Genomic DNA, 14732 nt, shown 5'->3' on the forward strand with positions numbered 1-14732 from the left:
GCACTAGCACCGCTAGCCACTGCATGGCACTGTGAGATTGCAGTCAGACATTTCCTTCCTGACTCCAATTTTTCTCTCTTTCACACTGGACAGGACACAAGTCACCACCCCTCTGGGTAGCCCACACCTATTACAGAAATTTCTTGCCCGTTTCTCAGCTCTGTCCCTGTGGCTCATGCTCATCATCACAACCAGGTCTTCTGTCTCCCAGCACAAGATTTCTTCTGGTCCCTCCCTTGCCCTGGTGGGGTGGGTTCAGGTAACTTTCCCATGTGTATATGCTGCCTTCGTCACTGAAGTCTGCTAAGTGAGCTCTTCCAAAGGCATCCTCCATCCCCACTCCCAGATGAGAGGTCTTTGCTGTTCTGCCTTTTTTTCTTGCAGATTAGTCTTTGCCCTGCAGCAGCTCTAACCTCCACACATGCTAATGCCATCAGGCTGTGCAAGGCTGTTATGCTGTTCACATCTGAAAAATCCCCTCGAAGGAGCAGACTTTGACCAGTTCCTTTTCATTACTTTCCTGCCAGCCCCAGGCTGCATCTGAATTGCACATAAAAATCCCCTTATCCATTCACAACGGCACGATAGATTTAAAATACAATAAAGAAATCTACTTAGCAGAAATAATCTATTTTGCCAATTGCCAAGACACTTTTTTTTTTTGCCACTGTAAAAACTACCAGGCAAATATTCCTTCTGCCTTTTAGCACCACCTGGACCATGACCACCAACCAACCGCTTTGGGTGGATTGATTAGAGGGCGGATCTAATTCCATCTCAGCTTCTGAAACAGATTTCAGTCGGCAATAGGAAAAAATCTACAACCCTGCTCCCAGACAAGTCCTTAGAGTCGCGTTCCCCACAAGCATGGCTAGGCCCTGTACATGGTGACATTTTGGTCAAAATTTCTTGAAAACAAGTCACCCTTTTCAAAAGAGCTGATTTGCCACTCTGTTCCCTTTGGTTTTCCAACTTTCATGTCCCAAGTGATAGCTGCACGTAAAAGTTACGGGCTGTCTCGCTCTGTACCATCTGTATGGGCACTTGTTGAATTTTCTGCTCAAGAATTTTCTCAAGCTTGTCATATAAATGGCCTGGAAAGTCTGGAGAACTCTACAGTTCTCAAGCAAGCCTTATAGCGTCTCACCTCTCCAACTCAGTTCTTCCAGCGTGGAGTAAAATCGAACTCCAAGCAAGATTTCAAATATAGATGCTCTGTTTCAGGGTCCAGACCCAGACATCCAGAACCTTGGCAGTGGGGCTGGTCTCCATGTTCAGCTCGTGGTGAGCATCTGCCATACCTCCATGCTAGACAGGTGCTTGTAGAGCACGTTGTAAGTTCAAATGGCAGAAGCTGCAGGACTGGGGTGATTGTCTCTGAATTTTGGTACTTTTGTAGCCTTTCTGCGATTATTACCGTATGTCTGGGCACTGGGGCTGCCTGGTCCCTCTGATGTCTGAGCCTGGCTGTTGCGCCTTGACAAAATCTTGTTGCCATTATCTTCCGTGCTCTTAAATCCAGAGAGATGCACCTCACTGGTGCGTTACGTTGTCACGCACGTGGCAGCGGGCTGCTGGTGAAGCAGGCTGCTGCAGAAGCAGTATGTGGCAGGGCTTGCTAACACGGATGGTGTTTCTTTGATTGCTGTGGATAACTAGGTGTGATCTCTCCAAGGGCTCAATGCATATCTCTATCTCACTAATCTTCCCTGTGATGAGATAAGTAGTTCAAACTATGGCATGCTCGTGGCATTGTTGTGCAGAGCAGTTCACACTAAAACAGGACTGCTGATTGAGGAGCTGAACCCACAGCGTGTATGTCCAGACCCCTCTTGCCTAACTGATAGTACAGAGGCCTTTTCAGCTGGATTTAGATGCCTGAAAGTACTTAAAATTGAACCAAATCTCTGTATGGAGAAGTTCAGTGAATAATGCACAAGGCCAGTGCTTTTTAAAAACGTGATGCTGCCTCTGATGTTGCATCTCTGCTTTCAGAGAGGCCTTCAAGTCACACGGAGGGACCTGCTGTCCAGCCAGTCACGCGCTGCACAGACATGTCTCTGTCCTGAAGCTTCCTTTGTGCCCCAGGGAGCTCAACATTTTAGATCAGCCTACCCAAAGATCCATGCTGTCAGTAGAGATAAGCAGAGGACTCCATGAAGCCATCTGTATCACCCTCTGGGGGAGTCTTGTTTTCCATGCTGATCCACTGCTAGGAGGCCACTGATGGTCCTGAGCATCCCATGACAACCCGTAACACCAGCTGCTGGCCTCTGCGATCCCAGCTCTGATCCGGGATCCACGCTGCAGATGGGAAAGGAGATGGTTTGCAGGAAACATAATCACTGTTGGTTTGTTCTCTTCCAGACGTGGATGAGTGTGGCGCAATCTCTGGCGTGTGTGACGGCGGCGAGTGCACCAACACAGCAGGCAGCTACGTGTGCACGTGTCCACGCGGTTTCATGACCAGCCCTGACGGGTCACGCTGCATGGGTAAGCTGCTAAATACATCTCAGAACCACAGATATGAGGAGAGGTCACACACTGAAACCCAGACCTGATGGTTTGCAAACCACTATCTGGTGATCACCAGATTTGCAAATCAAAGAGCACATTATTCCTGCAATAGCTGGAAAACGCTTTTTTCCATGTGCTGTCCTTTCATGTGCTGTGGCTGACATGGTCCGGCCTGGTCACAGGTTTTGATGCTGTCACAGACCAGGGATTTTTCCACCTCCAGGACTTGGACTGCACATGCCTCGGTGCTTGAAGTGTTTGACAAGGGGTTGCTGAGGACGCTGGGAGGTTGACTGGGGTAGGAGGTGTCTGGCTGGGATGGTGGTTTCTTTGAGGACGGATCCTTGTGCTTCTGCTCGCAGAACTGCACCAGTTAGCAGGAGAATCCCAGATGCTAGGCCTTTTCTCCTGCATTAGATGTCAGGAGGGGAGAGAGACGCCAGCACTTCCCCGACGACTGAACTGCAGGCACAGTGTGTGGCTGTGAGGTGTGTAAGCCCAGGGGAAGGCTTGCACGCCTTCCAGGAGCAAAGAGGGACCCGGTGATGGGGAACATCCCACAACTGCACCTTCATCCGCTTGCTTTGCAGAGGTGAAGGGGGGAAAGGTTTACTCCGAGTGTTTGCATAACCCATGTAAATAAGCAGTGACTTTTATCATCTCCTCCTCCTTCCTGCTTAGACGACAGGTAATGGCTCGGAAATCCCTCCTGCCCCAAGCTCATAATCAGTAGGGCTGTGGACTCAATTGGCTTCATCTCACTGAACTCAACCTTTCGGGAGTGACTTGCTTTGCACCGAGCTGGTTGTCTGGCTCCCCTCTGTACCCAGCAGAGAGAAAGAGGTGCTTCCCAGGCACAGCCCAGGGCACGGCAGACACCTATTCCTGCCCCCATGCTGAACCTGCAGGCTTACCTTATCGTGTAAGCTCTTGCACGTCACCTTGTAGCCCACCTTCCTCCCACAGTATCTGATTTCTGGCAACAAAATGACTCCCAGGCTCGCACGGAAATCACTGTCTTGCAGTCCCCATCCTGCAGACTGCGTGAAGGGCTTGGTGGGGCTGGTGTGGGCAGCTCCACCGGCTCTGACGGGTCTCTTCACCCCTGTCTCAGTTTGGCTCAAGGTGTCTGTATTTCAAAGCTTCCTCGAACTGGCGTGAGTCCAGGCAAGCTTTCCCCAGACTGACAAGCTGTCCTGCCTCCAGACTACAGAGCCTGGGGTGGATCTTGCATGTTTAACCGATCAAAATTCCTTTCCAAGCCTTGTAAATATTTGATGGTCCATTTCTCTTTGCAACCGACAACAGTTTCTATGATAAATAAATCAGTTCTCTGTTTACTTGCTCTCAGCAGGGGCACTTACTTTAGTCAAAATGAATCCCAGGGTTTGTCTCACTGTTCAGGAAGTTCATTCGCCTTTCGAAAGGCAAGGATGCAAGGGTTTGTAAAGAGGAGCTGTTACAGAAAAGGCAAGGATCGTTGCTAGTGCAGTGGGAAATGTCAGGTACAGCTTTCTGCTCAAAGTCCTGGAAATTAATACAGAAAAAAAATATAATTTTTTTATATCCACAGAACCTGGAGTAAAAATTAATCATGTTCTAGTTCCGGAAAGAAAACTGTTGTAAAGTATGACATACGAGTCACCTTGTTTGGGAATCTGGTAGATTTTAATGAGAATTAAATTCTTTTCATCCCTGTTTCTCAGACCTTGCCATAAGCCTGGAGGGGTGTGACGACTGTGGGTGAGTCATATGGACGTTTCCCACTTTCCTTGAAACCAAGTGCTTGAAGAAATGAAAACTAAATAAAATTAGAAAGCCCAAATTTAAAAATAGTCCAAAGCTTAGTTAGCTGCAGTGGACTATGACTGCATCTGAACTCAGTACATCATGCTCTAGCCATTTCCCTGAGCTAATACATGCTGCTGTCACATTTTGGGACAGACAATATTTTTTCTGGCAAAAGGTACAGTTACTCTTGGGTGTTGTTGCCCCGGGATTCATATTTTGCAAACCCTGCTTCTATCGTTGGAGGGGGTTTTAGTGCTCGTTTTGAGAGTTTATGGTGGTTTAAGCCCACAATTTATGTCTCATGAAATAAATCAAATAAATTGTTTGTAAAATTGAAAATTAATAAATAATGTGGCCACCCTTAAAGCACGAACAGCATCAGGAAAGGAGCAGAAGAGATTGTCACACTGCCACCTCTCAGATGTTTAGACTGGAAGTGGCCACAGTGTCTCATATATCAGGGGGCACCAGCACTGGCTATGTGGTGACTTTATGGTGGCAGCCTTGATATATTCCCATCCCTTTCCCCTCCCTTTTTAGTAAAGTAAACACCTTTTTATTGCATTTGAATAATCTCCTGTAGTTTTTGCAGCTGAAACAGCAAGACACTGAGCTTGAGTTGATCCCAAATCTCATTAGCTGCTTTCACTGCCTTCCTCAGTAAAATGCAAGCAGCAGCGTAGCTGGAGAAAGTCCGTCATCGTTTGAAATGAACATTTATTGAATGATTCAACCACCTGCGCTTGACACAAAGGACCCAGCTCCACACATGTTCATAACAGTTTCATTCATTTATGCTTGTAAAAGACAGGCTCGGTGTTTTGCAGGCAGCAGAAGGATCTGCTCCAGCAGGCTGTGAGGGTTTTTTTTATTTTCCTTTTGCAGTGGCTTGCCTTTTAAGAGCAGCTTTGCAAGCATAATTTTCAAATGAGAAAAATGGCCTTTCGGATGCATTTCCAGACATGCACATGGTGTTCCCTTATTCGTTGCAAGTCAGCACTCCTGCACATCGCTTTCTTTGCTCTTTTTTGCCTGATAGTGCAGCAAAGCTCTGAGAGATTTGTGTCTTATCTCATCTTGGGCAGCACCAGCAGATTTACTGCCTAAAGTTCTGGGTGGGGCCAGATCTTGCTTAGCCTTGCAAAGTCCTGGGCTCAGAGAAGGTTGTGAGGGTGTTACTGAGGACTTCACCTGCCTGGAGAACCCTTTTTGCCCGCTTTGGTCGTTATCCAGGAAAGGAAAGCGCAAGAGGAAAAAGGAACTATGAGGAGATATTTATGAGGGCAATAAATGACAAAAGGGAAGTGGTGAGGGATGCTGAGCAGAGCCCCCCAACAGCTCCCAAGGCATTGAGGGAGCTGGCGGTGCTGCCAAGCAGAGGTCTGCCTGGACATCTCCAGGGACCAGCGGGTGTAGAAAGGCTCCATAGTTGCTCCATAGTGTGAACCTCTGCAGGAACCTGGACTGCAGACTGGGTCATCCAGTCGACATTTGTAAAGCATTTCACCCTAGAGAGAACGTTTTTTTATCCGATCGTTTCAGGGATGCATTTATACTTCAACCTTGTAAGTGTTGAAGTGGGAGGTGAATTTGGAAAAGAGTGAACAGCCAGGGAGGGAGTGAATTTATTATAGCACTTGCCAGCAAAGAAACTGTCCTGCAGTAACACCCAGAGCTTCCCTGTTTGCACTGCAGCCCTTCTGCGGTGACAGCAGAAGTTTTGGTGGCCAAGGTGTGCCCTGGATGTTGCAGTTTGGTGGGAGCTGTGCGCAGAGGGATGCTTCGTGCCTTCGTTCTGGCTTGACTCTTCACTGCGACAGACGCCACCATCTAATCTTACTCAGACAAGAATGAAATTGGTCAGTTTTCCAGAAACAGAGAGCGTGTGATGGCATCATCGCTCCAGACTGACTGTCCTCACCACAGCATGAGGCTCCTTTTTGCATCCTTATTCCTTGCGAACCGAGCACCATTGGGCATCTTGGGCGGGAGACTTTTGGCTACGTACTGCTGTGTTGCAGCTCCCTTCTGAGCTAATAGCCTTCAGGTCCTTTGGAGTCAGAGCCAACTGGCTTGTGCAATCACCAGTTTGTTTGGGTTTAGTCGTTTCAGCTACTTGGTTTCTGTACATGACAAGACACAGTGAGGGAAATACCCTTTAAAGTTCTCTCCTGGGAAGAAGTACCAGTACTTTCTATTCCTCCATCTCTCCCTACCCCAGCACCACAGAAACAAACCAGGTTTTCATCAGGATGAAAACTGCAAAATCCCTTGCAGGTGCACAACAGATCTTAGACACCTTGTGCAGAGCACAAAGAGGGTGTCCACATTAACAGGGAAGAGAGAGATTAACTATGCCGGATAGTCACTCAGAGGGTGCAACTCCTGGTGTGGGGCTTCTCCTGGGCATCAGGTCACACACACCAGGGCATCGTGGCCCAGCTGGATGGGTGCAGACTCGGCCAAACCCCAGCAGGAAGGTCCAGCTTGGAGTTGCTCCAGTCTCATTACGATGAGCAGGCCAAAACCCATCTCCTGCTCTGCTGCTCCTGGCTGGACCTTGTAAAGCATCCACAGCCTCTCTGAATTAGAGACCTCTGACAGACCCGTGGCTCTGTTCCCCCACCTCCCTGCACTGTCTAATCTTATGTGGAATTTTACCTCTTTCTCGCCTGCAGTTTTATCTGATTTACTGAGGTTAACCTGTTCCCTTAACAGCTGCAGAGGAAGAGAGAACAAAACCGCAACGGCTTTGTGCTCGTACCTCCAGTGTGTGGGTGGTCCTGCAGGAGGTCACAGGGGGACTGCAGGGACCCACTGTTCTTTCCATCCACCCCTCTCTGTGCCCAAGGCAGCTCCAGATGAGTTTTCAATTATTTCTGACCTTCATTTCTAAGAGAGATTATTACAAACTGCAGCAAAGACAGCTGAATTTTATAAACATCTGTCCAGATGAATAAGGGCTGGACCATTCCCTCCGTTACACAAACTGTTGTGACCTGCCTGCCTTCTCAAACTTGTCAGCACGTGTCCGTCTTGGGGAAGGAGGTCGCATTCTCCAAACACTCCTTGCCCATTAACTGGCTGGCTGTCACTGTGTATCACAGCTTTTGGGACAGCAAGCATCCCACAGAAGAACAGAAGGAGCCGGGTTGGATCTGTCCTCTCTAATGCCCAAAGGGCTTATTCCAAACTACCACCCTCAGATCTAGAAGTTCATTTAATCTCAGCCCGAAGCCCTCACTTAGGTAAACTCCCATCAACTGTTGGAGGTGCAGCTGTTCCAAATGTCCCCACTATCCTGCACTGGCTTGTTCAGAGAGCAGCTTCTTTCTAGAGTAAGAGGGGGCTACGTGCTCATGCTAAGTAACATCAGCCTGTCAACGTGCTGTGGAAACACAGCCCTCTTCTGCACCCCAGCATCTGCTGAAACCTGCAAAGACACGGGCGTTGCTCTTGCCACTTGCCAGGGCTCAAGGGCTTGGGATGACCCAAACACTCATGTGGCCTCTACTTCCCTTCGCCAGGATTAGGAGCTAATCAGTGTGGCATTCAATCCCCTCACCCAAGTTTCCCTTCTCCTAGTCTGTCTGTCTTTCTGCAAGTCTCTTTGGTGGATGAAGTTTCCTAAAAGGGAATAGTTCCTGCTGAACTCGGTGCTGCAGGACGGCAGAAAGGATGTATCTGAGAAAAGACCTGCTGGTTTAGTCACCCTGGCTTTAAATGGGGTCACTGTCCTCTGCAAGTCACTGAGCTGTGATTAGAGAAGTGTAACCACAGCCCACAGATCAAACAGCTCCGTGCAATTAATTTCAATTATATTTCAGAGAAGTGTCAGCCTGCTGGCTAATGTCAGTCTAGAGGCACAGATGACAAATCAGACTAGACTTTCCCCCTCATTAATTTACTTGAGAAACAAGGACAGGAGATGAATGAATGGAAGATTCCATGTTTTCCTAGAGGACTTGGTGCCAGACGGAGCCTGCTAGACGTATGAAAGACCCTCAGTCTCCTGGGCCTTGTCCAGAAGCCACACACACCAAGCACCGGTGCCAGGCTCGGTGTCTGTGGCTTTGGCCAGGCTCACGCACTTTGACCACCGTCCAGGGCTCGTTCTCCTCCCAGCTCAGTCCAGGCTGTGGGAACTCACCCATGACCTGAAACAGGCATCCACTGGGAATGGGAGTGATCAGGCTGGAGGGGTGTGGAATTTGAAACAGGTCTATTTGTTTAGCGAGAGGTGCTGGGACCACTGGGACCTGGCAGGGAACGCTTCCTTATGGGAAGCCTGGGGATGTGGGGCATTTGCTATTAAATCAGTTCTGGAAAGGAGAGGCAGGTCCTTGCCAGGCCTGAGATGTGCAGGACCACAGTAGACAGCAGTGGCCGTGGAAAGGTCCTTGCTTAGCACGGCATCGGGGGTCACTGGGTAGTGCTGGAAGGTTCTACCTGGATCCCCAGCCTGACCAAAGTGGCGTAGGAAATGGCTGGCCACCTCTGTCCTGCAACAAGTGAGAACCAGGGAAAGGACTGCTGCAGCCAAGGCTTCAGCCTAGAGCAGGAATGGCTGAGGAATGCCCACTCACTGTCTGGGAACCCTCAAAATAGTAGCAGGCAGCGCTGGATTGCTTTTATCACAAGAGAAGTGTTTTTAGTGGCAGAAGTTAGAGGAAAATATATCATGCTGGGTCCAACAGCCCAAGAGAGGAGAAGGCACTGCCCTCCTTTGGCACTGATGGCGAGTCCTTGGTCACAAATTTAATATAAATAAGCAAGACAGACGCTAACAACACAGGCCTGAAGAATGGACATCTCAGCTCCAGGATCCAATTTTGTTGAATAGTATATTTATTCTGGTACAGTTTATCTGTCCCCACTGAGGGGACGGGTCAGGCTGTCCAGTAGTGGACGTGTCGATGTTTGCAGTGGTCTCCTGCAGGCCACCTCCCCTCAGTCTGTTCCCTCTCCCAGCTGGTGTTGGGTCAGTGAGGGAACCTGTCCCTGACATCTCTCATCAGTGCAGAAACTCTAGCGAGTGAAGGGAGACACCTGTAAATAATCTCCCTTCTTTGGGAGGGTGAGAAAGCATGGAATGAGGTGGGGGGGTCTTACCTGGTTTCTGCTGTGTGAATTCAGCCAGGATCTGCTGCGTCTGCTTGTCCTTCCTGCAGGGCAAGGAAGGCAGCTCCCGCTGGAGAATCTGCTGGAGAGGGACTGCCCACCTAATGCCTACTTCTGGCTCTTGGTCAGGCTGTTTATAGTATTTAGGAGCCTAAATGGGAGTGTGAGATCTAATACTGGGGAACAAGGCCTGGCCCTACGGCCTTGATGTGCTCCAGTTGGAGGTGCTGGGGAACCTCACGATCTGGGAGGATGAGGCAGAACAGGAGGTCAGATTGAGACACTGGATGGCCAGAAGAGATGCCATTGGGAATGGGCACTCAGGACCTGACCAAGAGTATGGTGATGACACATTGTGAACGTGTCTCCTTCTCCTCTCCCCCTCTGCAGACCAGCGGATTGGGACGTGTTTCTCTGCTCTGATTGGGGGCCGCTGTGCTGGGGACCTTCCCGGCCAATACACCAAGATGCAGTGCTGCTGTGACTCAGGGCGTTGCTGGGCCATCGGTCAGACTCCAGAGATGTGCCCTGTCCGGGGGTCTGGTAAGCGCAACACAAAGGACCTCCACCTGCTGCTGGGCCAACTTGTGGCTCTGATGGCCCCAGTGGTATCCCAGGCTTGATGTGGAGAATCATCAACATAACACCTAGAGAAAGGTCACGTAGGGATGCTGGCTCTCCTGCCTGGGTCTCATCTGAAGCTGAGCCAGATGAGTTCAACCAAGGCAAGAATTTATCCCTTTCCTCCTACCCCTTCAGCTCCTTTTGGCTTCCGCTATAATTGGATCTTGGGGCCAAACGAGAGTGAGCTCAGGCAGCAGGAGGCCTCGGGGAGGCACAGCACTGCAGATAGATCTCTCTGCCTCTCTTTCATCACCAGCCCTGAGCAGGGCAGAGCTTTACAGAGTCTGGCAGCCTCCTGTGTCCTGTCCTTTCCCGCACGAAGGGAGCCCATGGTGCCAGCTATCCCACGCACCCTGTGAAGCCATTGCCAAACACCCTGGCAAGCTGTGTCTCATCATCTGCTCCGGAGAGGAGGGTGTTACAGCCTTCCTCACCCATCTACCTTGTTCCCATCAGCACCCACCCTCTTTGCTCCCTGCCAGTCCGTCTCCATCCCTCTGTTCTCTGTACTCTGGCAGAAGCAGGAGAGGGATTCAGGCACTCTTGGAAAAGCACTAAGGCAGCTGTTTTGTTTCAGATGAGTACCGCAGGCTTTGCATCGAAGGACTCCCAGTCGTGCCAGGGTTCCCTGGGAGCTTTCCAGGAATTCCTGGATTTGGGCCCAATGGTGTTGGGCCGGGACTCAACGGGCCTGGAGGCATCGGACCAAATGGGGCAAATGGACAAGGCGGGATCCCAGGTCTGCCTGGAATGGGCCCAGGAAGTTCAAGCATTGGTAATTAAAATTACTTTCTTACTGTGCTGACCCAGTTTGGCTGCCTGTCTCAGAACACAGGCGGTGTGTCTGCCTGCGTGCCGGCCTGCTCTCTGGGTCGTACACACATCAGCAAAGTGCTCGTGCTCTTACACAGCTACGAGGTTTATTTTGACACGGGGGGAGTGATGGGATGTGACACTAATACTGCGTAGGATGCTGAGCCCAGGGGCAGATCAAAGGGCGTCTGCTGGCAGAGCAAGGGCCCTGAGGCTGGCTCCAGTGCAGAATATCCTTCTAATTACCAAATAGGAGTGAAGATTTCACGTCACCCCCTCACTCTCTCCTTCCCCAAAGCAAAACTGTTTTTCTCACCACCGTGGACACCCCTCTCGGGTGCATCTCCATATTGCTCCTTGCTAAGGGCTGAATCCTGTGAAAACACACTGGATGTCAATAGATATTGATTCCCACTTTCCTTCTGAGAGGCTGTGCCATCTTGTGCATGTCAGTGGGGTAGCGGCCTGCCAGGTACTGCATCTCCCTGCAGAGATTTCTGAGGCAGCCGAGTGTCTGTCTGCAGCCCCGTGGTTGTTCAGGGCCCAGGAACATCATTGATCTGTCACCATGTTCGGACTTACTGACCCTGTTCCTGGGGACAATCCCTCTAGAGGAGCTGTAATCCTCTACCTCACGCTCACTCTCTGCTTTCCAGGAACCGCCACTTTGAATCAGACCATTGACATCTGCAAGCATTTCACTAACCTCTGCCTGAACGGACGCTGCATCCCCACCCCATCCAGCTACCGCTGCGAGTGCAACATGGGGTACAAGCAGGATGTGCGCGGAGAGTGCATTGGTGAGTAGGTTCTGCTTGGCACACGCACGTGAGTCAGCTCCAACCATGCCCCATGCCCGCTCCTAACAGCACCTCGAGCTGCTGCCCCAACAGCCACCACCCCAGTCAGAGCTCCCCACAAGAGGCTGGAGATGGAGAGCTCACGTCAGGTAACCAAGCAGCATGAAGGGAAGGGTATGTCTGCCCCGCAAGGAACACCCAGGGTGTCAGCTCTCCTCTGGTAGTCACCACATTGCCATTGGCTTAGCTGCTTGTCACTGCTTGGACAGAGTCCCAGCACCGAGGCGGTGCCAGCGGTCCCTGTGGCCAGTTCACACCGTGGGAAGCCCCATATAACCAGTCCCTGGGGAGCACCAGCGATCAGGGAGCAGCAGGAAGGGCAGGGAGCTTTGCTGTTTTGTTGGGCTGCTGCCTGCTCTGCTTACCCTGCAGGCTCAGGCTGCAGCCCTGACAGTCACCCCAGCTAGCCGGTGGCTGTGCAAGCCTACTCAGAAGCTTGAGGTCTCCAAGGAATTAGAATTAGAAGGATGGCATCTTTCAAAGGAAATTTACATTTACATTACAATTTACATAAGTGGGCTATTTTTTCTGAGAACTATAAGGAGACTGTGTCCTGCTGAAAGAAAACTGTGTCTGCCCACTGCATCTGCAAGGAACAGCCTTCCTATGCTGAAATCTCTACCCAAGCAGACCTCCCAAGGGCTAAAATAACTGTCCAGATCTTAGGTTGTATGGTGATCCAGAAGCTGGAAGTCCCCCTAGCACCTGAAGGTAGTGGTGAATGTCGTAGCTGGAAGTGTGCCCAGCTAGAGCTCTTCAAACAAGTAGCTATGTTGTAAGAGGAGCTCAGCAGGCAGTGCAGTATCCGGGAATGTAAGTGTGAGATGGATACGTGGTATTGTGTGCTGTCCCAGGCTGAGTGACAGCCCTACCTCAAGGCTGTGCAAGGGGGAGCTAAGCCTGAGTTCAACCTTGGGCTGACTGACGCAAGAAACTCAAAAGATGAAGAAGACTGGACCTTTGTCTCTGCTGAAGGGCGGAAGAGCCTTCCTCTGAAGTGCCCCTATGTAAGAGATACGACGCTCTGGGTTTGGAGAACGAAGAGCATGTGAGTGATCGACAAGATCCAGGAAAAGCCAGCCATGCAACCTTGATCCAGCCCCCCACATGCTTTAGAACCAGTGCCACCAGAAAAGCACATAAGGTGTTAATAATTGGAGATTCCTCACTGAGGAGGACCAAAGCACCCAGTTGCCATCCAGCCAGTTTCTCTAGAGAGGTTTGCTGCCTACCAGGAGCTCACGTTTGCAGCGTCACTGAGAGGCTGCTGAGACTGGTGAACTCTCCAGATTATCATCCACTCCTACTGTTCTGTGTAAAGTCTAACAATACTGCAACAATGCAACTTAGAAGCACCAAAAGAGACTATATGTCACTGAGGGAAATGTTAAAAGAATCTGGAGTGCAGGTAGTGTTCTCCTCTATCCTCCCAGTCAGAGGAAGGGGTTCAGGAAGGGGGAGAGGAATTGAAGAGTTGAATGCCTGGCTGCATGCCTGGTGCCATACTCAAGGCTTTGACTTCTATGATCATGGATCTACCTTTGAGAAGCCAGGTCTGTTAGGAGCTAATGGGATTCACCTGACCAAGTGGAGCAAGAAGGTCTTCACCAAAAAGGTCGTCAGCCTTATAAGGGCTAGATTTAGTGGGAGAAGGGGATGGAGTTTTGAGCAACAGGGAAGAATCAGGGGCTGCTGATGTATTAGGAACCAACAGGGAAACTCCTGTGAAATGCCTGAAAGGGATTAGGGCATGTTCCTGTAAAAAGGTGGGAGGGTTGCTAGCCCAGCTGCAGTGCCTCTATACCAATGCCTGCAGTATGGGTAACAAACAGGAGGGGCTGGAAGCCACTGTGTGGGTAGAAAGCTGCGCTGAAATGTGGTGGGACTAATCACATGACTGGAGCACTGCAACTGATGGCTATAAACTGTTCGGAAGGGGAGGTGTGTTGAAACTCATGGAAGATGGAGGCGATTAGAGACAGCCCTTGGCTTCACCAAGGGCAAATTGTGCCCAACCAATCTAGTGGCCTTTGAAGACAGAGTGACTGCATTGGTGCAAAAGAGAAGAGCTACAGAGGTCATCTACGTGGACTTCCGTAAGGCCTTTGATATAGCTCCCCACAACACTCTTACCTCTAAATTGGAGTTGTATGGGTTTGGTGGATGGACTGTTGGGTGGATAAGGACTTGGCTGGAGGACTGTGTCCAAAGGGTTACAGTCAATGGCTCAGTGTCCAAGAGGAAACCAGTAACAAGTGGTGTCCCTCAAGGGTCCATACTGGACCAATACTATTTAATATCTTCATCAATCACATAGATAGTGGGATCGAGTGCACCCTAAGCCAGTTTGCAGGTGCCACCAAGCTGAGTGGTGCAGTTGATTCACTCGAGGGAAGAGATGCCATCCGGAGGGACCGTGCTGTCAGGATGCTGAGCGCTGGAGTTGAAAGGACTCGCTCAGCAGCTCACGGGAGGCAGCCTTTGCTGTGTATCGTGGTGACTCATGGTTTTAGGCTTTTCTTCTTGCAGATGTGGATGAGTGCTCCAGCAGCCCCTGCGTGCACGGCGACTGTGTGAACACACCTGGCTCCTACCACTGCAAGTGCCACGAAGGCTTCCAGAGCACCCCCACAAAGCAGGCTTGCATCGGTGAGTATTTTCTGTCACTCCTTTTGGGAGGACACAGTGTGCTGCAGGAACGTCGTCAGGGTTATCAGAGACCTAGGTACCAAAGGAAGATGGCTGTACAGGGGAAACAGAGTGAGGAGTCCCCAGCACCAAACAACCTCCCAGCAAGGTGTGCGATAGGATTTCAGAACAACTTAGGTGAGCTGCCAGATCGTCCTGAAGGAGAAGTTTCCTCTACCTTTATCTACCTTAAAACTCACCAGCAGCAATCAAGGAACTTGGAGTCCTTTTCAAGAGCAGAACTCTATTTAAAGATGACAACGTTTTGTTTTGACGAAAGGTAGGATTTTGAGGAAGGTTTGTATCAGTGTAGGGATT

General features: G+C 50.2%; 1 protein-coding gene across 1 annotated transcript in view; it reads left to right on the top strand.

Annotated features, from left to right (window-relative positions):
• Window positions 1-14732, top strand: part of LOC104342693 (fibrillin-2) — a 105533-nt gene that overhangs the window by 52560 nt on the left and 38241 nt on the right. The window contains exons 8-12 of the mRNA XM_086477608.1: window positions 2368-2493; window positions 9820-9972; window positions 10631-10828; window positions 11523-11666; window positions 14256-14375. Of these exons, the coding sequence (XP_086333734.1) occupies window positions 2368-2493; window positions 9820-9972; window positions 10631-10828; window positions 11523-11666; window positions 14256-14375 (741 nt within the window). The remainder of the gene's footprint in view (window positions 1-2367; window positions 2494-9819; window positions 9973-10630; window positions 10829-11522; window positions 11667-14255; window positions 14376-14732) is intronic.

Source organism: Leptosomus discolor, chromosome 24, assembly GCF_034619465.1.
Source record: "Leptosomus discolor isolate bLepDis1 chromosome 24, bLepDis1.hap2, whole genome shotgun sequence".
In the NCBI taxonomy this organism is placed as follows: domain Eukaryota; kingdom Metazoa; phylum Chordata; class Aves; order Leptosomiformes; family Leptosomidae; genus Leptosomus; species Leptosomus discolor.